Source organism: Mesoplodon densirostris, chromosome 6 (assembly GCF_025265405.1).
Source record: "Mesoplodon densirostris isolate mMesDen1 chromosome 6, mMesDen1 primary haplotype, whole genome shotgun sequence".
NCBI lineage: Eukaryota > Metazoa > Chordata > Mammalia > Artiodactyla > Ziphiidae > Mesoplodon > Mesoplodon densirostris.
This window is the reverse complement of record NC_082666.1, coordinates 61,958,095-61,981,991: the sequence shown is the minus strand read 5'-3', so window position 1 is coordinate 61,981,991 and position 23,897 is coordinate 61,958,095. Positions and strand designations below refer to the sequence as shown.

Below are 23,897 nucleotides of genomic sequence, written 5' to 3'. Positions count from 1 at the left end.
GAGAAGAAAGGATCTTTCTCAACCTGGGAAAGATCATCTATGAAAAACCTAGAGCCAACATCAAAGTTAATGGTGAAAGACTGCTTTCTTTCCAAGATCAGGAACAAGACAAGGATGTATACTCTCACCATGTTTAGTCAACATGGTACTGGTGGTTCCAGCCAGGGCAATAAGGCAAGAAAAAGAAATAAAATGCATTAATTTTGGAAAGGAAGAAGTAAACTATCTATTTGCAGATCATGTAATCTTGTATATTAGAAAATTATAAGGAATTCACACACACACAACTATTAGAAATAATAAATAAGTTTAGCAGGGTTGCAGGGTACAATGCAAGATCAATACCAAAATCAATTGTATTTCTATCCACCAGCAATGAACAATCCAAAGATGAAATAAAGGAAGCAATTTCATTTATGATAGTGTCAAAAGGAATAAAGTACTTAGGAGTAACAAAAGAAGTACAAGAATTGTATGCTGAAAACTAGAAATCATCACTTAAAAAAATTAAACAAGACCTAAGTGAATGGAAAGACATTATATGTTCATGGATCATAAGAACTAATATTACTTGTTAAGATATTAGTACTCCTCAAACTGATGTATAGATTCAGTGCAATCTCTATCAAAATCCCAGCTGGATTTTTGGAGATACTGACAAGCTGATTGTAAAATTCATTTGGAAATGCAGGAGACAGAATAGCCAAAATAATCTTGCAAAAGAAGAGTAAAGTTGGAGGAGTAACATTTCCCAATTTTAAAGCTTACTACAAGGCTATAGTAATCAAGACACTGTGGTATTGGCATAATGTTGACATATAGATCAATGGAAAAGAATTGAGAGTACTGAAATAAACCCCTACAATTATGTTTAATTGTTTTTGAAAAGGGTGCCAAGTTAATTCAAGTTAATCATATTAAAAGAGTAATATTTTTCAGCAAATGGTGCTGAAAGAACTGGGTATCCACAAGCTAGAGAATGAATTTGAACCCCTACACAAAAGTTAAATGGTTCATAGGCCCAAATAGAACAGCTGAAACTACAAAACTCTTAGGCACTGATTCTTTAGGAGCCACAGCAAAAGCACAAGTGACAAAAAAATAGTTACAATGATACAAAAATAGATACAAATAGATACAATGTATCTACAAATAGATACAATAATTCACCAAAATTAAAAACTTCTGTACTTCAAAGGATACTGTAAAGAAAGTGAAAACAATCACAAAGTGTTAGAAAATTTTTGCAAATCAAGTGACTGATAAAGAACTTGTATTCAGAATGTATAAATGCCTCTCACACCTTAATATTAGAGAAATAACAATTAAAAATATGCTAAAAGTTTAAGTGGACATTTCTTCAAAGAATATATACGAATGGCCAATAAGCATGTTAAAAGATTTTCAAAATCATTTATCAAGGTTATGCAAATCAAAACCACAATGAGATGCCTCTTCACACTGATTAGCATGATTATAATTTAAAAATGGACAGTAGCAAGTTTTGGTGAACATGTGGAGAAGTTGGAATCCTCACACTTTGCTGGGGGGCAGGTAAAAAATGGAAGCCCCTTTGGAAAAACATTTGGCAGGTTTTTAAAAAGTTAAACCTAGAGTGCCCATAAGACTCAGTAGTTTCACTCCTAGGTATATACCCAGGAGAAGTGAAAACATACATCCACATAAAAACCTGTACATGGATGTTCGTAGCAGCATTATTCATAATAACCAAAAAGTGGAAACAACCCAAATGTTTTTCAACTGATGAATGGATAAATAAAGTGTGACTTATCCCTATGATGTAATATTATTTAGCAATAAAAATAAACAAAATACTTATACATACTATAACACAGCTGAACCTTGAAAATATTATTCTTTGTGAAAGAAGTCAGTCATAAAAGGCTGTATTTTATGATTGCATTTATATGAAGTGTCCAGAAGAAGCAAATCTATAGAAACAGAAATAAGAATGGTGGTTGCTTGGGCTGGGTATGGAAATGGGAGAGTGGAGAGTGGCAGTCAATGCATATGGCATATATTTTAGTGGGGACAACAGTGTTCTAAATTTAGACTGTGGTTATGATGGCACAATTCTGTGAATATACTAAAAACATTAAATTGTACAGTTTAATTGGGTGAATTGTATGTTATGTCAATTATATCTCAGTAAAAATAAAATATAAAGTTACCATAATTAAGAATTGATACTGACAAAATAGAGAAATCAATGAAACAGAGAGTTCAAAAATAGCTATGAATATGTATGGGAATTTAATGTGTCATAAAGTTGCATGCATTCAGGAAAAAACTTCAGCTCTGAGGAACAACATACTCATGTATCTCCTCTCTCTACATGCAACGTTGCTCACACAGAACACTGGCAGTCACCAAGTGTGTGTAGATTTCCCCACACCAAGCAATTCTGCCACACCAGCTACGTGTCCTACTACTGAACTCAATTCTGACATTATGTACCTGGAGATAGTGTCAGATCCCACAAGTTAAGAATTCAGTTCCATAAGACTGCTCCCCCCTCCCCCATTACACACACACACACACACACACACACACACACACACACACACACACACACACACACACACACACACACACACACACACACACACACACACACACACACACACACACACACACACACACACACACACACACACCCTCAGAGGCCAGTTGCAAGTGTTTCCGACCACCCAGCTATAAAGCGGAGGTTTCCACAACTTCCTTCTCAGGTTCCATTAATTTGCTAAAGTGGCTCACAGAACATAGGAAAACAGTTTATTTACTAGATTGCAGGTTTGTTTTTATAAAAGTATAACTCGGGAACGGCATAGGGCAAGGTATGTGGGAAGAGTCTCTGAGCTTCCATGCTCTCTGGATATGCCATCCTACTGGCATCTCCAGGTGTTTCCCAACCCAGAAGCTCCTGGAACCCCATTCTTCTGCATTTTCATGGAGGCTTCATTATGTAGGCATGATTGATTAGATCACTGGTCATTGGTGATTTTACGTACTTGTTTATTTATTTATTTATTTTTGGCTGCATTGGGTCTTCGTTGCTGTGCGCGGGCTTTCTCTAGCTGCGGCGAGCAGGGGCTACTCTTTGTGTTGGTGCACGGGCTTCTCGTTGCTATGGTTTCTCTTGTTGCAGAGCATGGGCTCTAGGCATGTGGGCTTCAGTAGTTGTGGCATGCAGGCTCAGTAGTTGTGGCTCGCGGGCTTAGTTGCTCCGTGGCATGTGGGATCTTCCTGGACCAGGGATTGAACCCATGTCCCCTGCCTTGGCAGGTGGATTCTTAACCACTGCGCCACCAGTGAAGCCAGCCATTGGTGATTGATTCAACCTCTAGCTTCTCTCTCCTCCCAGGAGGTTGGTGGGGGTGGGGGGTGTGGAACTGAAAGTTCCAACCTTCTAATCACATGGTTGGTTCCCCTGGCAACCAGCCCCCATCCTTAGGTTATCTAGGGTCTTTCCAAAAATCAACTCATTAACATAAAACTCAGATGTGGTTGAAAGGAGTTTTGACAACCATTTCACCTTTATCACTCTGAAGCTATTTCGGGAACTGGGAGCAAAACTAAATAGTATAACAAAAGATGCCTTTATGGCGCTTATACAGGAAATTACAAGGGTTTTAGGAGCTATGTGCCAGGAACCATGGGTGAAGATCAAATATATATTCCTTATTATAAATCACAATGTCATACAGTATGCCAAATCAATGTATAAAGATAGATTATCTCATAGTTTTTAAGTAACTGGCTATACATAAGAGGAAACTATATAACTAAGTCCCTGCCATATTGCTTACATCAAATAAATTCTAGATTGATCAGAGTCATAAAAGAGGAAGATAAAGAGGGAGGGGATATAGGTATACATATAGCTGATTTACTTCAGTGTACAGCAGAAACTAACACAACATTGTAAAGCAATTTTATTCCAATAAAAAAAAAAGCACCAGAAGAAAAAGGGAATTTAGGTGTTTTATAATCTTGGAGCAAGGAAAGTACGACACAAAATCTAGAAGTCCCAAAGCAAATTATCGATAAATTTGATTACCTAAAAAATTTTTGTTTCTAAGAATGTAGTCAGAAGGCAAATGACAAGTTAGCAATAATGATTTGCAACATGTATGACAAAGTGATTGTTTCCATAATTTGCAAAGGACTGTAATAAATCACTATGGAAAATGTGGACAATGTAATATAGAAATGGGCACATGAGAAGGCAGTTCACAGAAAAAGAAATACAGGTGGCTCATAAACATATGAAAAAATGCCTAATCTTATTTAAAATTAAAGAAATGCACAGTAAAATAAGTGGATAATGCTTACCATTGGAAAGGTATGGGGAAATAGGCACTTCTGCTGTTCATTGTAGTTTACACAAGTTGGGCTCTTTAGAGAGCAATTTGATAACCCTTGTCTAAAAATAACTGTACATACCCTTTACCCATCAAATTTATTTCTAGGAGTTTATTGAGTAGATATACTTGAATGTGCATGCAAAGATATAGAAGTACACATGTAAGGATGTATATTGTAGTATTGTCACTAGTAGAAAAAATGCAAATAACCTATAAATCTTAGCAGTAGGGGACTGGTTAAATTCATTTACAATGGATAAATTAATTCATCTAAACAATGGAGTGCTATGCAACTGAAAAAATGTGATGTGGAAAGGTGTTAAGAGACATACTATGAATGAAAAAATAAGTTATATACTATGATCCTATTTGAATTTAAAATTGTATATAATATATATTTATATAAATAAAATTTTTATTATATAAAATATAGTTTTATTATATATAAAATTATATATTAAGATTTCTATAATTATAAAGCAAACTCTGAATAAAATGTACCTATGAGGATTGAGTTACCTTCTCTTTTTCTCAATTGCTTGATTTTTTACTGCAAGGATAATGTAGATAAACTCAAAGAATTTAATAGAATACTTAAATGTTTAATAATTAAAAGTAATGATTGGGCTTCCCTGGTGGCACGGAGGTTGAGAGTCCACCTGCCGATGCAGGGGACACGGGTTCGTGCCCCGGTCCGGGAAGATCCCACATGCCGCGGAGCGGCTGGGCCCGTGAGCCATGGCCGCTGGGCCTGTGCGTCTGGAGCCTGTGCTCCGCAACGGGAGAGGCCACAGCAGTGAGAGGCCCGCGTACCGCAAAAAAAAAAAAAAAAGTAATGATTAAAAATAACTTTACAGTGTATTATCACATATATATAATTGGTGCTTTATAAATACTGTGTTTTTTCAGATAAACTTTGGTGCCCATTGGTAATAATATATTCCATTTTGACTCTTTTACTTATTTAATTTTTTAATAACTAAAGTTTGGTGTTTCTTTTTCTATGGATATGAATCTTACATCGGTCTGTGAGTCTGTACTTTGATAATATCCAGAAATCTTCATTTGGGCCTCTTTGCTCAATTGGTCCTCATAGTGTTTCCTAACACATTAACAATGTGTATGCTTATTTGCCATGGGAAAGTGTTTTTTGTTTGTTTGTTGGCTTGTTTTATTTGCAGTTTTTCAAAAATCTAATTGAATTTTGAATGTAATAGGTACACATAATAAACGATTTCGAAGATAAAAGGTTATACAGTGAAAAGTAAAATTTCTTTCTTCCCAACCTTTGGCCACCAAGATTCTCTTCCCAGAGGCAACCCTAGTTACTACTTTCTTGTGATTCTATGTAGCGATTCTCTCTACATTTACAGATATGCACACATACACACACACATGAATTTTACACAAATAGTAAAATGGTAGCATATTAAATATACTGTTCTCTTTTTTCCCCCTGATATTAACTTGTTTAATATGATGACATTAAAAAGCATGTTACTAATGATATGCTAATGCAGAAAATTTAAAGTCTGGTTTTGTTTTGTTTTTGTTTGTTTGGTTTTACTTCCCAACTCAGAGGGCTTTCAGTTGGACATTGGATCGTTTATTTTATAGTAGAACATACCTTTTCCACCTCCTCTTTTGTTTTTAACTCCAAGATATAGCTTAGAGATCTTTCCATATTAGGATATGAAGAAGAGCTTCCTCCTTCTATTTAAAGTCATTGTAGATGAATCCTAATTGATTTAACAATCTTCTGTTGATGGCATGTTGGTAGCATGTTTAATATGATATTTAACTCTTACTTTATCTACTCAGTATTGTCTAGGTGCTGGGGATACATTGATGAGGACAAAAAATAAAAGACCATATTTTTATTGAGCTTGAATTCAATGAGATAGACATTAACAAAAGACCTACTCAAATAAATGTGGAATTACAACTCTAATAAGTGCTGAGAAGATTCTAATAGAGGGAATTGATATACTCAGGGAGTAAAAGATAGCTTTTCCAAAAAAGTGATAATTGAACTGATGTCTAGAGACAGAATTATTAGTTTTGCATATTTTACAGATGAATTTTGTCCTGTAATATCTATATCCATTTCTTCTGTTTCTATAAGCTTGCCTCTACCTTGTCAGCTTTTAAACATGCTTAAGTTTCTCACTCATTAAAAAAACCAAAACTCTTCTCCATCCCTACTCTTCTTTCCAACTACTGCCCTTTATCTCCCCTTCTCTTCTTACCAAAAAAGTGTTGTCTAAACTTCCCGTTTCCATTTACTTATCTCTCACTAAATTAAGACAAAAAAGTACAGGCTTACTCCTGCTTTGACCTGTTCTAGTCTGGGTTATAACAGATTTCATCATGGTCACCAGTGACTTCCATGTCCGGTGAACACTTGTTAGTCTCCATTTTGCTTGAATATTCTGTGACATTGGACATTGGACAGGTGACATTGAAATGTTTTTGTAATCTTGGTTTTCATGACATTATCCTCTTCTGTTTTTCTTCCTCCTTTTCCTGTCTTCTTTGCTGACTTTTTCTTTTCTAAGTATTAAATTCTGGAGTTCCTTAGTCTTTATCCAAGGCTCTTTTCTCTTCCCATCAAACACTCTCAAGGCAAGCTCACATATCCCTAGATGAATCCCAAGCCTATATCTGACTTCTCTTCTGAGCTTTATGCCATTATGTCCAGCTGCCTCCTGTATTTTTCTACTTTATTTGTTCTTTGTTAATTCAAATATATTTAGGGTCTGTTATTTGCCAGGTATTCTACTGGTGCTGGGAGTCTCATAAAGGTATTTTAATGGAATATGATCAAAACAGAATTTATGATTTACACTCCCTGCCAAAAACAAGCAAACAAGTAAATAAACAAACAGAAATAGCCAAAATAAGACCTTTTCTACTTCCGTCTTTCTCACTGAAGTACTGAAATACGCCCAACTCTTCTAGTCCAAAACCTTGGTTGGGATCAGTCTTTTTTTTTTTTTTTAACTTATTTATTTTTGACTGCGTTGGGTCTTCGTTGTTGCGTGCAGGCTTTCTCTAGTTGCGGTGAGCGGGGGCTACTCTTCGTTGTGGTGTGCAGGCTTCTCATTGTGGTGGCTTCTCGTTGTGGAGCACGGGCTCTAGGTACACGGGCTTCAGTAGTTGTGGCTTGAGGGCTGTAGAGCACAGGCTCAGTAGTTGTGGCGCACGGGCTTAGTTGCTCTGTGGCATGTGGTATCTTCCCGGACCAGGGCTCAAACCTGTGTCCCCTGCATTGGCAGGCGGATTCTTTTTTTTTTTTTCTTGTATCCTTAGTGTATTGTATCTATAGATCATATTGGGAAGAATTGATATCTTAACAATATTGAGTCATTTGACTGTTGAAATGGTATATCTCTCCATTTATTTAAGCCCTTTAAGATTTCAGCAATGTTTTGAAGTTTGTAGTATACAGGTCTTGCACCTTTTTTGTCAGATTTATTCCTAACTATATCATATTTACTTATATTATAAGTGGTATTTAAAAAATTAAGTTTCTTATTATTCACTTCTACTATATAGAAATAGAATTTCAATTTTGATGTTATATTCTACAGCATTGCTAAACTCACTTATGATTCTTATAACTTCTTGTGGATTCCATCAGATTTTCTGTATAAATTTTTCTTTTTTGTTGTTGTTTTTTTTCCACACACACACACGCTGTATTTTATTTTTACAAGAGTATAAATAAACTGACACCAAGCATTGTAAATGGATGGCCACAACAAAAGCAACAGTGATTGCAATTACCAAACACGAAACACATTCATACTATGTCATAATATTGACATTCAGTCCAGTAGTCCTCCACTGTAACAGGTCCTTTATTTTGCAGTGAAAATTGATTTGTATATTTTTTGCCTCTGAGTCCTTGTGGGATTTTTTTTTAATTCAAACAGAAAGTCACAAAAATTATAGTCATCCTCATCAGTTCACTCAGTCCCATGTAATTAATTTTTTTTTCTCATCTTGATCTTTTTTTTTTTTTTTTTGTGGTACGTGGGCCTCTCACTGCTGTGGCCTTAAAGGTTATTGAATCTGTAGATTGCCATTATATACCCAAAAAATCTGATTCCCTAACAAGAAACTTCTTGCAATACAAAAAGATAACAGATAATTAAAATATTTGCTTCATAATACAACTTATCGATATAATACATTCATTCCTCAATTGTCTAAAATGATTAGGAATTGTGGCACTTTCTTTTGCATAAAACCCTTTCCTCTTCTTAAAATCCTGAGGTGAAAGGTTATTAATGTAATAAAACTAGAACCACAATTCTTCTCATTTCTGTATTAGACTGCAGTTAGGTTTAAAAATTTTTATAAAGAAATGTGGCAACTTGTGAAGCTGCTCTATAGAGTTTTTTTAAGAAAACATTCCCAGAAACAACTTAACAAAAAAAGACCCTATGAAAACATCCTTTTACACTTGTTAGCGTCTAGATGAGCGCCATTTTCCATCTCTACCACTGTCTCCTCTGTTATCATAGTCATGGCTCTAGCCATTGTGATTTCTCTCTTCACAGAAGAAATCATCTCTGTTTCCTCTGTAATGATGGTCGGACCCGTGATCAGTGTAAAGCTGTTCACGGCTATAATGTCTATCCACTATGTAGGGATGAGAATTCTGTCTGACTTTTTGCCATGATAATGGTGTATCTTGGCGGCACTGGGAGGTTGAAGACTGGTTAAAAGTATGATTATGTGACTGAACTGATGGGGAAAATCCTGGTTGATCCAGATGTGGAGAACCAAATTTCCCTCCATATGACATCTGTCTCAAAACACTGTTCATCACTGCTTGTCTCTGAAAATTTTCTGAAGAAGAAAAAGATCTTTGAATTATCGGTGCTGATGGAGTCATGTTATCCACTGTCCTTTCATACCTGCTAGGAGATGTGGAAGTAGGGCTTGAACTTCCAACATGATGCTGGGGATATGACAAACGGACTTCCTGTGAGGCATGGCTACTTCCTGATCTAAACTGAATTTTGATGGGTGGGCCTTCCAAAAAGTTTGATTCCGTTAAGCAGATTTATGGCATAAGGAACAGATACTTCACGTTTGAAATTCACAAATGCAAACTGCTTTGGTTTACCATCCTTATCTTTTGGAATTTTCACTTTTATTACTGGCCCAGCCTGGTGGAAAAGCTTGAAAAGCAGCTCCTGTGTCACTTTCGTTTCAAGGTTGCCCACAAAGAGAGTACGATCCGCTTCCGCTGCCACCGCCCCCATCTCAGCATCGCCGCCTCCCGAAAAAGTGGGGTCAGTCTTGACTCCTCATTTTATCTGAGCACTTCTCCAATCTCATCTAATCCAATCCAGTCCAATCCACTCCAATCCAGTCAATGTCATCTAACCCAGTGCAGTGTTACCAAGGTTGGCCATTGCACCTTCTAAGTATACACCCCCCCCACAACATCCTTCAGTGCATACACCCCACACCCCTTTTGCTCTGCTAAGACCCTAATCTAAGCTACCATCACCTCTTGAGTAAACTGCTGCAGTTCCTTATAACTGGTCATACTGCATTCACTTTTGAACACCATCTGGCAATTTGCTACATGACTGCAAGCGTGATCTTTTAAAGTTTTCCTTAATTTCTCTGTGTCTCTGTTTCCTTATCTGTAGAATTGGGATAATGATAGCCCTTCCCTCATAGATTTGTTGTGAGGATAAAACGAATTACTATGTTAAAATACTGAGAATAGTGCCAGGCACTAAGACCTCAGTAAATTGTTATTGAGACCTTACACAGTGTTGCATTAAGCCAAGTAAAAGGTATGATTATGACAGAAAGAAGTTTATTAATAATAGATTTGAATGGAGTAATTATTAGCTCATTTACACTTAATTGTGCTATATGTGTTCACATAAAAAATCTGCAACTCTTATAATGCGTGACCTTATTATGTGTAATTTTTTTCTTAATTAAAAGGCTAAGAAGCACCAGGCTTTTCTGGTAGAGACATGTGAAAATAACGTGAAAGAGTTGGAATCAATCTTGGACAGCTTTTCTGTGTCTGGCCAGTGGACATCAGGTTAGTTGAAGGTATGAAATGACAGATGCATCTGTCAATGTTCCAAAGTCACTGCATTTTGGGAATTCTGCAGATGCCTCTTATAGTCCCTCATCTCAACATGTTTTGATTTGATGACATGATAAGAGCAGTTCTCACAGCAGTCAGTTGGCCTAGCTGGCTAAGAAAGGGTGACGGACTGTGGACCTGCTGTTGTCCTCCCAGAACTTGATTTACAAGTGTTGGTGTCTGTATGATTGGACAGACAAGGGCTCACTTGCTGTGTTCTGAATCCAACTGAGAAAAAAGTCCTTACAGTATACCTGCAAGGGGAACAGATGTTTCCATCAAACTGAGCCAAATTCTGAGGCAACCTTCAGCAACTTAAAGGTCATGCATTCAAAAGGTTATGTAGGACACAGGCTGTAACACAGTGCATATTCTACACTATTGCTTTCTGAGCTGGTTTTCTCCTTGATTTCCTACTACCGTATACATACTCTCCAGATAAAAGTGCTTAGGTAAAATGTTTCGGTTTTAGTATTAGCCCACTTAATATGATAAAGAACTATAAAGATTGTATATTGGTTAGGCATATTTTGGGAACTAGGAAAAGCATTAGTTGGCTAATGAGTTCCGTCCATTCCATGATTTCTACTTCCTTAATTTTTTTGTGTGTATGCCATTATGTGTGCTATAGTAGCTTTGACTTAAATACTTTCACTTTTCTACCTGTTTTCTTTTGCCATACTGTCAGCTTCAAATTATTTAGTTGCTTTCTAACTCAGTTATATTTTTCAAAAAAGCATATAAAATTAAATTCCTTACACCTTAAAATAGCTTGAAGACTCTGTTTTTCTAAAGGAATCAAACAGATATTTGGCAAATGAGTTCTTTAGGAAACACTTAAGTTCAGGAAAGTTTGTTGTCCTCAAAAAAAGCAGAAAGATATGAACAAGGCCTATTTTCACATTATGGATCTGCAGATTTCTGTTGGTGAACCATTAGAAATTTAGTGTGATTTGCTATTATCTATTTTTAACTTTGTTTTTATTTAAACTTTTTCTAAAAGCATTAGTGTTTCATGGTTCGTTACTGTGGAAAACTCAAGGTGTATACAAGTGACATAAAACTATAGATATCCACTTTTTAATTGTATTGCTAAATAAAGCTTTGGAGTATAAAATTTTCTTTTGCAGTGGTACTGTTTTATTATTGAGATGTATCATTGTTTAATGGTTTTAGGATCTTTAAAAGTTGTTAAATTATTATAGCATATCTTAATGCTTCAGTATTCAGAGTTGAATTAGAAAAGCTAAGAATAATGAGGTCATGTCTCCTTTGAGGTTTAAAATTAGTTGATAATAAAGCAACTCATAAGTTATTACTAAACCTATAGAAAAAGAATTGTCTGCAGTGCAAGTGCAGAGTCTTAACCATTGGAATGCCAGTGAAGTCCTAGTAACAATTCTTTTTGAATGTCCTAGTTTCCCATGTATATATGCACATCCTATATATTACAGAGAAAGTGTTCCTGGGAAGGGGACTGTGTGCTGAATTAGTGATTTTTGTACTGTTATAGTGGTCTTTGTTTCCATATTGTGCTGGTTATTCACTTTTTACTTGCCCTAGAATCATTCTCCTATGGTCTCTGTTTTGCCTTGTAGAGGCTGACCTCTGTGGACTGCATGATCTGGGCTCCTTTGCCCTCTGGCTTTGGGGTTGGATTTGGACAGTGGGTGCACCAGCAGGAGATTAAGAGGGTGGAGGAAGAAAGGAAAGCAAAGAAAGTCAGGGTGTTTATTTCCCCTGCTCCCTCTGTTCCAGTGCATTCCTGGCAGTGGTTTCATTTTTGGCAGTTACAGCTTCTGTCAAGTTGGGTCCTCTTCTGCAGCTGTGGCTTGTGTTGGACTATGGTAACAACGTTCCTTCCAGTTGACCCCCCCTAAGCCATGGTACTGGTTTTCCAGTCTTGCTGGCTCTTCGTGCCTCATCATATCTTTTTGGTTCTCTTAACCTTTTCACATTTCTGTAAATATCTTCATTAAATTTTCTTCCAGTGAACTCTTCTGAGTATGCCATTTCTTCCTGCTGATACCCTGACTCATTCACATACCTGCTTCAGACTTGATTTTGTTTTTGCTCTTGGCTTCCATGAAATAGCCCTGTATAACTATAATGGACTCCCTTTCTGCTCATACCACCTCAGGTTGGGTTTTTGTTACTTAACAAAGAGGAATGTAGTTAATAAACCTTATTGCTCAACATTTTATGGAAGCGCCTGAACAATTGAGATTGCCTTACTGCATCAGACCTGGCTTCAGCTACACAAAGATGACCAAATAATTTGTTCCTCTGAAATGAAATAATTAAAAAACTTATCTTAGGATAATTCAAGGGTGTGTGTGTGTGTGTGTGTGTGTGTGTGTGATTGTTTATATAAACATGTATATATCTCATAGTATATATGTCTTTAAGAAAAAATCTATTTCAAATAGAAATATTCTTACTATGTGATGGTAGCACAGCTTTAGAATTTGTTACAAAATTAATTCTGTTATCTTGGAAAGGGTTTTCCAGAGAGATCCTCTGTTTTGTAGTTATGGCAAGTAGGCCATAGTACCTTACCCCCTTTTATTACCTCTTCATACCTTTCAGTTCAATATATACTCTACCTACCACGCCACCCCCCCTTCCATTTCAGGAAAAATAATCCATGGTAGAAATTTAGAGGGATGGTTACAAATTTTTCTTTCTTTTTTTTTTTGACTTGCTCTTTAAGATGGTAGGAATGAAAGCTAATTTTCTGAATGAATTTTAGTCCAGAGTTGACAGCAGTTGCCAGGTGTTCTATTTCCTGTCTTCTTCAGATTTCGTGGTCTTCTACATGAAGAAATCTTTCTGAAGCAAGAGTAACTCATCAGTTTATCTTCATGTAGCAGATAAGGCGAAGTTTCAGTTAGTCTAAGACATTCAGGAATTTATTTACTTAGAGGATTTAACTTGATCTTTACACCAGAAATCAATGTGACAGTTTACACCTTGTTTCCTAGTGCCTCCAACACCTCTTCCCTCTCGTTCCCCTTCGGTCTCTTTCTCTAAAGCCATCAGAATGAGCATTTGAAAACCTAAATTAGAGCATGTTATTCCTTTGCTGTAAAGCTCGCTGGGCTCTGCACTTTGCTAAGAGTAGAAACTGAAGTGCGGGCAATGGCTTGCAAGACCCTACATGGTCTACCCCTATTTTTATCACTTCTTTGTCCTCACCTCCTACTACTCTCCCCATCCGTCTCCCTGTTTGGGCCACTCTGTCCTCTGGCTGTTTCTTGACCATACCAAACAAGGTCCTGCCTTGGGGGCCTTTGTGTTGGCCATTGCTTTTACCTGAAAAGTTCCTCACCTAGATATATCAGCATAGCTCTCTTTCTTATCTTCCTTGAATCTATGCTCAAATCTCACCTTCTCTGTGAAGCTTACCCACTACCCAGTCCCATGCTGCTTGCCTCCCTACCTCTCTCCCTTTCCTGCTCTATGTTTTATCCCATGGCACTTATTGGTGTCCAACATTTCTAACAGGCTATGTGGTGCATTTATTATTATATCTGCATTGTCAGGGTTCTCCAGAGAAACAGAACCAATAAGATATATATAGATACAACAAGAGGAGATACATTATAGGAGTTGTTGCACACGGTTATGGAGGCTAAGAAATCTCATGATCTGTCCTCTGCAAGCTGAAGAACCAGGAAAGCCAGTGATATAATTCAGTCTGAGTCCAAAAGCCTAAGAAACTGGGGGCCACTGGCATAACTTCTAGAATCTAAAGGCTCAAGAACCAGGAGCAGGATGTCTGAGGGCTGGAGAAGATGAAAATCCCAGCTTAAAAAAAAAAAGTATTTTCCCTTCTGCCTTTTTGTTCTATTGGGGTGGGAGGAGGAGGGGATAGGAGTAGGGAGTGAATAAGGGAGGCCAATGGATTGGATATTGCCCTCCCACATTGGTGAGGGCAGATCTTCTTTACTTAGTCTACTGATTCAAATGCTAATCTGTTCCATAAACACTCTCAAAGACACACCCAGAAATAATGTTTTACTAGATATCTGGGCATATCTTTAGCCCAGTCAAGTTGGCACATAAAATTAACCATCACAATATCCAAGCTCCATGAGGGCAAGGATCTTTGTCTCTTTTATTTACTAGAGGATTTTAAGCAGGTAGAATAGTACTTGGCACAAAGGAGGCACTCGAATATTTATTGAATATGAATGAATAAAAAAGCATGAATGAATTGATAGGTTGAAATTCTATTTTAAGTTATAGTTTTTGAGGTTATAAAGGTAGTCATGGAATCCCTTTCAAAATTTTAGCAGCCCTTTGGGTAGTAATCCATAAGGAGTCACCAGGAAGATTGACTTTCCGTCTTCATTGGAAAAGATGCACAGTCTTTCATGGGTTATAGAAATGTCACCTTGATTGCCTACTATTATTAGACAAGGTAGCCTCAATTTACTCAACTAGGGACATTTATTTCCTATTTCTGCATTCTACTTTCCACTAAAATTGACACACTACAGCTGCTCATATTTCTTTTGATAGAAATTCTTAGAGTGTGTATGGGGAGAAATCCTTTCCCACTTTGAACCCATGTAGTCTTTCTTCCTCAAGTGTTTCTTCTACTATAGTTTTACCTCTGCCTGAGGATGTTAGCAAACATATAGAATGTGACTTTTCCTTCATTAGGTTCATGAAAGAAAGTTTTTCTTCTGACTCAGTCTTGGATCCTCCTTAGGGTGCTTGACTTTTGTGTTGATTGAGACAGAGCCCCTCCAACCTTCTTCAACCTTTCCTTCCTTGAGGAAATCATTTGTAATACTCCAGATGTATTCTTTTTCTTTCTACTGGAGAGGCTGAAGGACCCTAGGAAATAATAGCAACAGCATTTGATGGCTTTAGGTATGTGCATATCACTCAGGAATTGGGCAGTTTCAGGGACTGTTCTTAGGAAAATCAGGACAACAAATGGTACTTTTCCTCTCCTCTCTCCTCCTTTCTATCCTTAGTAAAGGATTATTGCCTAGATCTAGTATCTTGAGAATTTTAATTGTCCTTGTGAACCCTGTGGCTGGTACCTTTTAATTAGAGGTTCATGGTTTACTGAGAAGTTGAGGATGTCTGCAGCACACAGGTCTCCTTTGGTGTCACTTGCCAGTTTCTTCTCTCTTGCTTCCCTCACCTCCCAATTCACTGAGGTTTACAAACCAAACGTGTCCCAATTCATCATGCCCATAGCTTTGGTTTGTGAAATCCAAAGAAGTGACTGCACTAAGAGGGCTCAGCATTTCTAATGAGATCATTAACTAACCACACAATTAAGGTGGCTGAGAAATCAGGAGTCCCAGGAGAGGCAGTCTGACTCTGAAAGCCTGAGAAACAGGAGACCCTGGTGTAAGTTCCAGTCTGAGGCTGAGTCCAAAGGCAGGGGAAGACTGATGTCCCAAATGAAGATAGTCAGGCAGAGAGAAAGAATCCTTTCTTACTTAGCCTTTTGTTCTATTTGGGCCTTCAGTGGGTTAGATGAGGCCCACCCACGTTGGGGAGGGCAGTCTGCTTTACTCAGTCTACTGATTCAGATGTCAGCCTCATCCAAAAATAGCCTCATAGACATACCCAGAAATAATGTTTAACTGAATATCTGGGCCCCTAACCCAGTCAAGTTTACACATAAAATTAACCACCCCTTTTTCTCCCTCCTGCAAACTCCTCACAACCACCATTCTACTTTCTGTTTCTATGAATTTGACTACTTTAGGTACCTCATATAATGGAATCATATATTATCTTTTTTTTTTTTTTTTCTTTTTGCTGTATGCGGGCCTCTCACTGTTGTGGCCTCTCCCGTTGCGGAGCACAGGCTCCGGATGCGCAGGCCCAGCGGCCATGGCTCATGGGCCCAGCCGCTCCGCGGCATATGGGATCCTCCCAGACCGGGGCACGAACCCGTATCCCCTGCATCGGCAGGCGGACTCTTAACCACTGTGCCACCAGGGAGGCCCTATATATTATCTTTTTGTGATTGACTTATTTTACTTAGTATAATGTCCTCAAGGTTAATCCATGACATGGCATATGACAGGAATTCCTTCCTTTTTAAGGCAAATAATACTCCATTGTATGTATTTATCACATTTTGTTTATTCATTCATCTGCTGATGGACTTTTGGGTTGCTTCCACCTCTTGGCTATAGTGAATAGTGCTTCTGTCAACATGGATATACAAATATCTCTTCTAGACCCTGCTTTCAGTTCTTTTGGATATACACCCAGAAATGGGATTGTTTGTCTATCAACTTTTATCACAGAACTTGAGTGTACTCAGGTGGGAGTCCTGTGGGATGTCCTGCATTCTAGATATACTCTTTCTTACCACCCACTTACCCTTGGTAAGCAAGACCAATTGTCTTTGTATAGAAGAACCTTCTTTGCTCTTTGGTTTCCTGGCATGAAGAGCTCAGAAATGACCAGGTGACAGTCTCAGCTTCCATTTTTAATGGAACCATTGCTGTGTCCCATGGTGGAAGCATTTCTTCCTTGGGAATTAAGACTTAGACCAATAGAGCCCACAATTCCTGGGATGGGAAGCAGACATTTCACTGGTAGATCATTAGGTGTAATATGAGCCACTCCCATTTCCAACATTTGATTCCTGGACCTGTGATTCCTGGCTATGGGAGAAACATACCATATACTGATTGCTGACTCAGAGCACAAACTGTATCTTTGGAGGATATTATCCTTGTCCCACAAAATGTTGCCATCCAGGGCTTCCCTGGTGGCACAGTCGTTGCAAGTCCGCCTGCCGATGCAGGGGACACGGGTTCGTGCCCCGGTCCGGGAAGATCCCACATGCCGCGGAGTGGCTGGGCCCGTGAGCCATGGCCGCTGAACCTGCGCGTCCGGAGCCTGTGCTCCGCAACGGGAGAGGCCACAACAGTGAGAGGCCCGCGTACCGCAAAAAAAAAAAAAAATGTTGCCATCCAGCCAGTGCTATGAACCTTCAAAAGGCTATTACACTATTCTGTATGCCAGCTACTTCAGAGTGTTGGGAGACATAGTAAGACCAGTGAATTCTATGAAAATGAGCCAATTTCCATATTTCATTTGCTATGAAATGAGTTCCTTGGTCAGAAGCAATGCTACATGGAATACATAATGGTGAATAAGACATTTTGTAAATTCATGGATGACAATTTCAGCAGAAATATTATGGTCAGGGAAGGAAAATGTCTTTCTAGAGTGTCTACCTTAGTAAGAATGAGCATTGATTATCCCATGATGGAAATGACTTAGTATAATCAACTTGCCACAAGGTGACTGGCTGTGCCACTAGAGAGTGGTGTCGTATCATGGATTCAGTGTTTGTCTTTGCTGTTGGTGGATTTGGCACTTAACTGGAGTTGTAATCCTATCAGCCTTGGCGAATGGAAGTCCCTGTTGCTGAACCCATGCATTACCTCTGTCCTTGCTGCCATGACTCCTGTGTTGTAGGGGCAACAAAGATGAGCAAGGACAAAGGTGGCTGGGAAAATATGCTAGCTGACATCCACAGAATGCTTCATCTTGTCCTCCTGATTGTTAAGATCCTCCTCTACTTAAGTTGATCTGGGCACAGTGACCATCTGGAGAGGTCTGTCCACACACTCTTGCCCAGACCACCTTGTTACCAGTTTTCCAATAATGTTCTTTTCGAGTCCCTGACCATTAGCCAAACTGTTAGCTACTACCTCCAAATTAGTGTATATTTGTACCTTTGGTCCTCTCTCGTTCCAGACAAAATGATAGTTGGGTCCATTCCTGCATACTGGGGGGATTTTTGCTTCACCACCGTCCTTCAAGGCCACCCTTGAGTGGGGCTGTCATGCCACAGCTGTCAACTTTTGGGTAGTATCAGCACATCATACAGAAACATCTATATAACAAGCCCATTCCGCCCCCTCCACCCCATTAGTCAACTGGTTATAGGGAACTTTTCCATGGGTCCAGGGTGTAGGTTAAGAGGGAAGAAGCAATGTAACAAGAATAGGGCCCATGGGAATCTGGATTACTTATTCATGCCACTTACTTGTACCTTCAGGACTTGTTTGAATCCAGTTTTGTATGTACCACTTTCACTTGATGGTAGAGTGATATTGTGCATGCTCAAGTTCATGAGCTGGTGGATCAGACATTTTATGATGGGCAACACAGGTCATGTGCTAAATTGGTGGGCATGAATGCAGTATCTGCTAAGGACTAGTAGCCAGTTGAAAGCTGATTTTCAAGAGAATAGTTATCTGTAGAGGATGGCTTCCTTTGTTCCAAAATCCTAAAAGTTTACACTATCATTCACCTGTAAGGATCTGCCAAACTTGGCCTGCGTAAACTCAAGCGGTCAGAATGATATCATCAACTTGGTAGAGAATTAAGTGGAATATGGGATGTCTTCCAGAATGAAGAGTTGATCAGAATTTCTACAGACTGGATTATGCTAGAGTTGATATAGCTCTGAGGTAGGGCCATGAAGGTAGATTGCTGGCCCTGTAAGCAGAAACTAACTGTTTTGGTGATTTTTACTAAAAGGATAGAAGAAATAGCTTCCTTCTAGTTGCCAGGAAATGTATCGATTTGCTCCAACAATGAAACTACATCTTTAACTGAAGCTGCAGTTGGAGTCACATGTGATCATGCTTACAGTAATTCACTATCATTCCTTAAGACCCATCTGTATGCTGCACTAGCTGGATAGATGAGTTGAATGCTGATGTGGTTGGAATCTCCACCCCTTTATACTCTTTAACAGAGGGGCTAATCTCTTCAGTCTCTCCAGGAATGTGGCATTATTTTTGATTTACTATTTTGGTAGGTAAAAGTTTTGGTGACTTCCAATTGCTTTTTTTCTGTTTTGTTTTCCTCTGTAAATCCCTCACTCCATGGGTCAGGTAACTGCTATGGGCATTGTGCCAGTTTCTGCATTTGTAATTTATAACAATGCATTCTAAAGTGTGGGAATAACTATGTGGGTTCAGGTACCTACTGGGCCCAGTGGAGATAGACCTTAGCCAAAACTGACCTCTGTAAGCTCCTACCTAACTAGTGAACCACAGTAGCATATTAGGTCTCCAGAAATTAGTGTCAGTTCCGATCCAGTGTCCAGTTATCCATGGTATATGTGAGTAACTCCCCTTCCTCACTACATGGTCACCCGGGTAAATGGTTGCATGTTTCTTTGAGGAAGGCTAGGAGAAAGATTTACATACAGTATAAGCTTTTGGCAGTACGTCAGGATTCCTGAAGAGGATCCATCCTCTTTATTCTAGGGACACTGGGTCTGTGAACTAGCTCAAGACTGAGAATTGGTTGAGGGCCAAGACTGTCTTTTGTGTTGATTTAACTCCTAGTTCTGGTAATTAGACCCAGAGCTTTTCTACTTATACAGATCGGGTAACATTCAAGTAGAGTGCCTATTTTAGTCCTAGGAACACCATGATAAGTTAGCCAAAGCCAGCGGTCTCTGTGGGTAAAACCATTTTGTTTATTGCTTTGAATCCACTGCCCATTATGGTAACCATGTACATTTTGTCTCTGAAAATTAAGTGCTACCACTTGGCCTGTCACTTGAGATTCTAGCATCCCCACTGAATTCAGGGAACCCAGCTTTTGTGGCACCATTTCCCACTGTTATCCATGGATTTCCAGCTACCTGGCCTAGATGCTTACTACCAAGCCATACAGAGCTCATCAACGATGCTGAGGCTCCCCCCAACCAATACATTTCTCAAACCTTGGTAAAGGAAAGGTTTTTTGGACTCTTCCTGGGGACAGAGTAGGTGGGTGAGCAGGATTTACATGATAAATACTGTCCATATGTTAGAGAAGTTATGAGTCATTTTCCTTAAAAACTCTAGAATGGGTACCAGTGTTTGCAAGATAATGAAGATGTTTGTTTATGATCTCAGTGAATAAAACAAGTTAATATATGGAATGTAGTCTGAGTTTGAAAAGTATAACTGCCAACAAAATGTTTGTATTCAGTGCTTTTAGAATGAAAAAAGAATTTTCTTAGTCATCAATGTATTAAATATTTAGATTTTCTCAGGTGAAAAACCCATTTGAATGTCATTTTCTGTGTTTTATTACATGATTAAAAATCAGCATTAAACAACAGGGTTTTCTTTTATTTTTTCCCTATTTGTTCTGAGGATGAACGTGACTACTCATGTTCTACAACAGATATCTTTTTTTTTTTTAAAAAAAAGCTCAGTCTTTTGTTTTATAGTCTCTGTCCATTATTTCTTAATAATTGAGGTCTTGCAGGATACTGAAGTAGATAAGACAATGGTTGACAGGGTGGAGGAAATAGACTCACCTCATTCATTACAACCTACTGTTTCTCCTGTGGAACTGTGGGGTTACTGAGGTGATAACACCATCTTGAAAAACAGTGGTTTATTTGAGTCATTTAAAAATATTTAGTTTTTCAGATTGTCCAAAAGGGAACATTTAAATAGAAGGTTTGGGACCTGTTCTTCTTCCTCACTGCCTCCTATGGGCTACTAATTCAAAGAAAAGATTTGCCAAGGTATATCTTGTTGAAATGTACTTAAAAGTGAGAAAGAGACTGAGACAGGCAGCAGTGATGTGAAAGTATAGGCTGGCATCCATGTATAGAGACACACATGTATAGGGACAGGGACAGAGAAACTCAGAAGATTTTTGAGTTGGCGTAATTGAAGTATAAATGACACATCCTGACACATTCTGTTCTTCATTTGGACTTTAACCTTTGAAAAGCTATTTATGACTACTGTTAAAATTTTATTTTTTTAATCTTTACTGTGAGGTTTTAGACCATCCACTGATAGGATAGCTTTAATAGTTTATTGTTTTGCGGGCAATAGTACAGTGATTAGGATATTATTAGGTTAAATAAAATTTTAGTCAGTAAGCTCCTGGGTCCTGAGCGACCCTTTCTTTTTTATTTGTAAATATTTTCTTCATGTTAAGGGACCAGTAAGTATTTCTTTTTATAATGAATGTGGGTGGGACATAAGGCATACTTTGTACTTCAGCTGAATTTTATTGTAAAAGCATTTTCAGGCAAAGAAACTTTTTTATGTAGAATATAAGATGTGCATGAGTCAGTAAGGAGAAGGCGTTTTGTCTCCTTATTCCTCAACACCCATATTATGATGATTTTATTCTTCTGGATTTCTAAGAGCAAGTTTTCTCCCTTATTGTATAAGCTAAGATTTCCTGGGTGTCCTCAAATGATTTATTCATGACCTACTTGTGTAGTAGCAGAAGAAAAGAATTATACATTACACTTTTTTTTTATCTTGTGCAAGAGAGCAATTTTTTAAAAATATATTTGGTAAGACCTTTAATAAAAATTTTAATGAGTTGTCTCTCCAACTCGCAGTCATTACAAAGAGTACTGTCTCCTTCATTTTCACGGCTGAGAGCACTGTCTTTCCTGCTCCCCCCACAAGCTGGGATATACGTTGTTTCCATATTACTTTTGGCTTTTTTTTTTTTTTTTTTTTTTTTTTTTTTTGTGGTACGCGGGCCTCTCACTGTTGTGGCCTCTCACGTTGTGGAGCGCAGGCTCAGCGGCCATGGCTCACGGGCCCAGCTGCTCCGCGGCATGTGGGATCTTCCCTGACCGAGGCAGGAACCCCACGTGCCCTGCATCAGCAGGCAGACTCTCAACCACTGCGCCACCAGGGAAGCCCTACTTTTGGTTTTTAAGTTTATTATTATTCTTCTGTTTAAGAAAATCTAAGGTGTACCCATACTTAAGATAGTGTTTAAATTATACTTTGGTGAATGTAATACGTTTATTAATAACATTTTGTCCAAAATTAAAATAATAATTATCACTAATACTCTGATATGAATAAAGTTGTTTTGTTATTAACCAAACATTTTTTTCCCCTTTATTCATTCTTTCTTTCCTGTATTACTGCCTTTGTGCCTCCTCTCCCCAGAGTTCCAGCAGCTGAATACTTGAAGAATGGATGAATGATCTTATGTAATTATTTGTTTACAATCTTACCTCCTCTTTTTAGACTGTAAATTCTATGAGAACAGAGACTACACCATTCTTATCTACCTCCATATGCCTAATGCCTAGGATTAATACATAGTAGGAATGCATTAAATGCATTAAATTAGTTGAATGAATGAATCAATGAATAATAAAAAAGGTATTGTGAATGCTTCTTATCGATATTAATATTTAGATTGTAAAATATGATAGGGAGAAAATATAGGAAAATAAAAGTAATTTTAGTAAGTATATTTTAAAATGTGCTATTTAATTTTTAACAGTTAATGAGTAGTACAATAAGCAATCAGTTCAAAGTGGTTTTTGAAACGAAACTTTTGATTATTTTGGATTACTATTTTAAACTACATTTGAGGGACTTCCCTGGTGGTCCAGTGGTAAAGAATCTGCTTTACAGTGCAGGGGACGGGGGTTCGATCCCTGGTCAGGGAACTAAGATCCCACATGCTGAGGGGCAACTAAGCCCATGTGCACAACTACTGAGCTTGCACGCCTCACCTAGAGCCCGAGTGCTGCAAACTGCAGAGTCCACGTGCCCTGGAGCCTGTGCGCTACAACTAGCGAAGAGAAAACCCACACGCCACAACTAGAGAGAAGCCCACGCACCACAATGAAGAGCCCGTGTTCCTTAACAAATATCCTGCATGCTGCAACTAAGACCTGATGCAGCCAATAATGAATAAAATAAATAAATAAATAAATAAATAATCTTTTTAAAAAATTTAAAAAATAAACATTTGACCATGTGATCTTGATTAGCTCAACTAACTTATGGCCTACCTAAATTAAAATGGTTTGAGGGCATAATATGGAAATACTCATATTTTTACAATGAGTATCAGTTTTAAGGGTTTTAACTGAAACATGATGTGGCCTATGTAGATAATAGTATTTTTATTATTTATTTCAAATTGTAACTTGAGAATTTTAAGGATTGAAGAACATTATTTCCAAGCATAACAGAAAATTATGTGCTCTTGGGTTCAGAAATTGTTTAAGGAAAAAATAGGCCTGACTGATCAGAAACACAAGGACCAAAGTAAATGTATGTAACTCCCCCAAACAGTGTTTAGTATAGACTGTTTATTTAATTGTTGGATAACAGGTGTGTACAGATACTTCAGTTACCTTGGAAATAGGAAAAAAAAAAAGAGCTTTACTACTAACTACAAGGTGGGCATAGTAAGGTACAAAGTAGCCATAAATTTGGACTTGATATATTATGAACTTAATTTGATCACTTGTTTAGAAAAGCTATTAATACTAGGCTATATAGCAGTATACTTAGGAGAATAAGATTCTACTCGGTATATCATGATGTCTTTTCAGTTATATCTAATTG

At 38.0% G+C, this 23,897-nt stretch overlaps 2 protein-coding genes across 2 annotated transcripts in view; one reads left to right on the top strand and one right to left on the bottom strand.

Annotated features, from left to right (window-relative positions):
- CCDC171 (coiled-coil domain containing 171) overlaps positions 1-23,897 on the top strand; it is a 346,670-nt gene that overhangs the window by 106,650 nt on the left and 216,123 nt on the right. Inside the window, exon 12 of the mRNA XM_060101112.1 lies at positions 10,371-10,473. Within this exon, the coding sequence (XP_059957095.1) occupies positions 10,371-10,473 (103 nt within the window). The remainder of the gene's footprint in view (positions 1-10,370; positions 10,474-23,897) is intronic.
- LOC132492517 (RNA-binding protein 7-like) lies at positions 8,929-9,418 on the bottom strand. Its single transcript, XM_060102116.1, has one exon. The coding sequence runs from the start codon at positions 9,292-9,294 to the stop codon at positions 8,929-8,931; it is 366 nt and encodes a 121-aa protein (XP_059958099.1). The 5' UTR covers positions 9,295-9,418.

Excerpts from the sequence above, each read along its gene's own strand:
- LOC132492517 (XM_060102116.1), bottom strand. The coding sequence starts at position 9,294 with ATGACTCCATCAGCACCGATAATTCAAAGATCTTTTTCTTCTTCAGAA.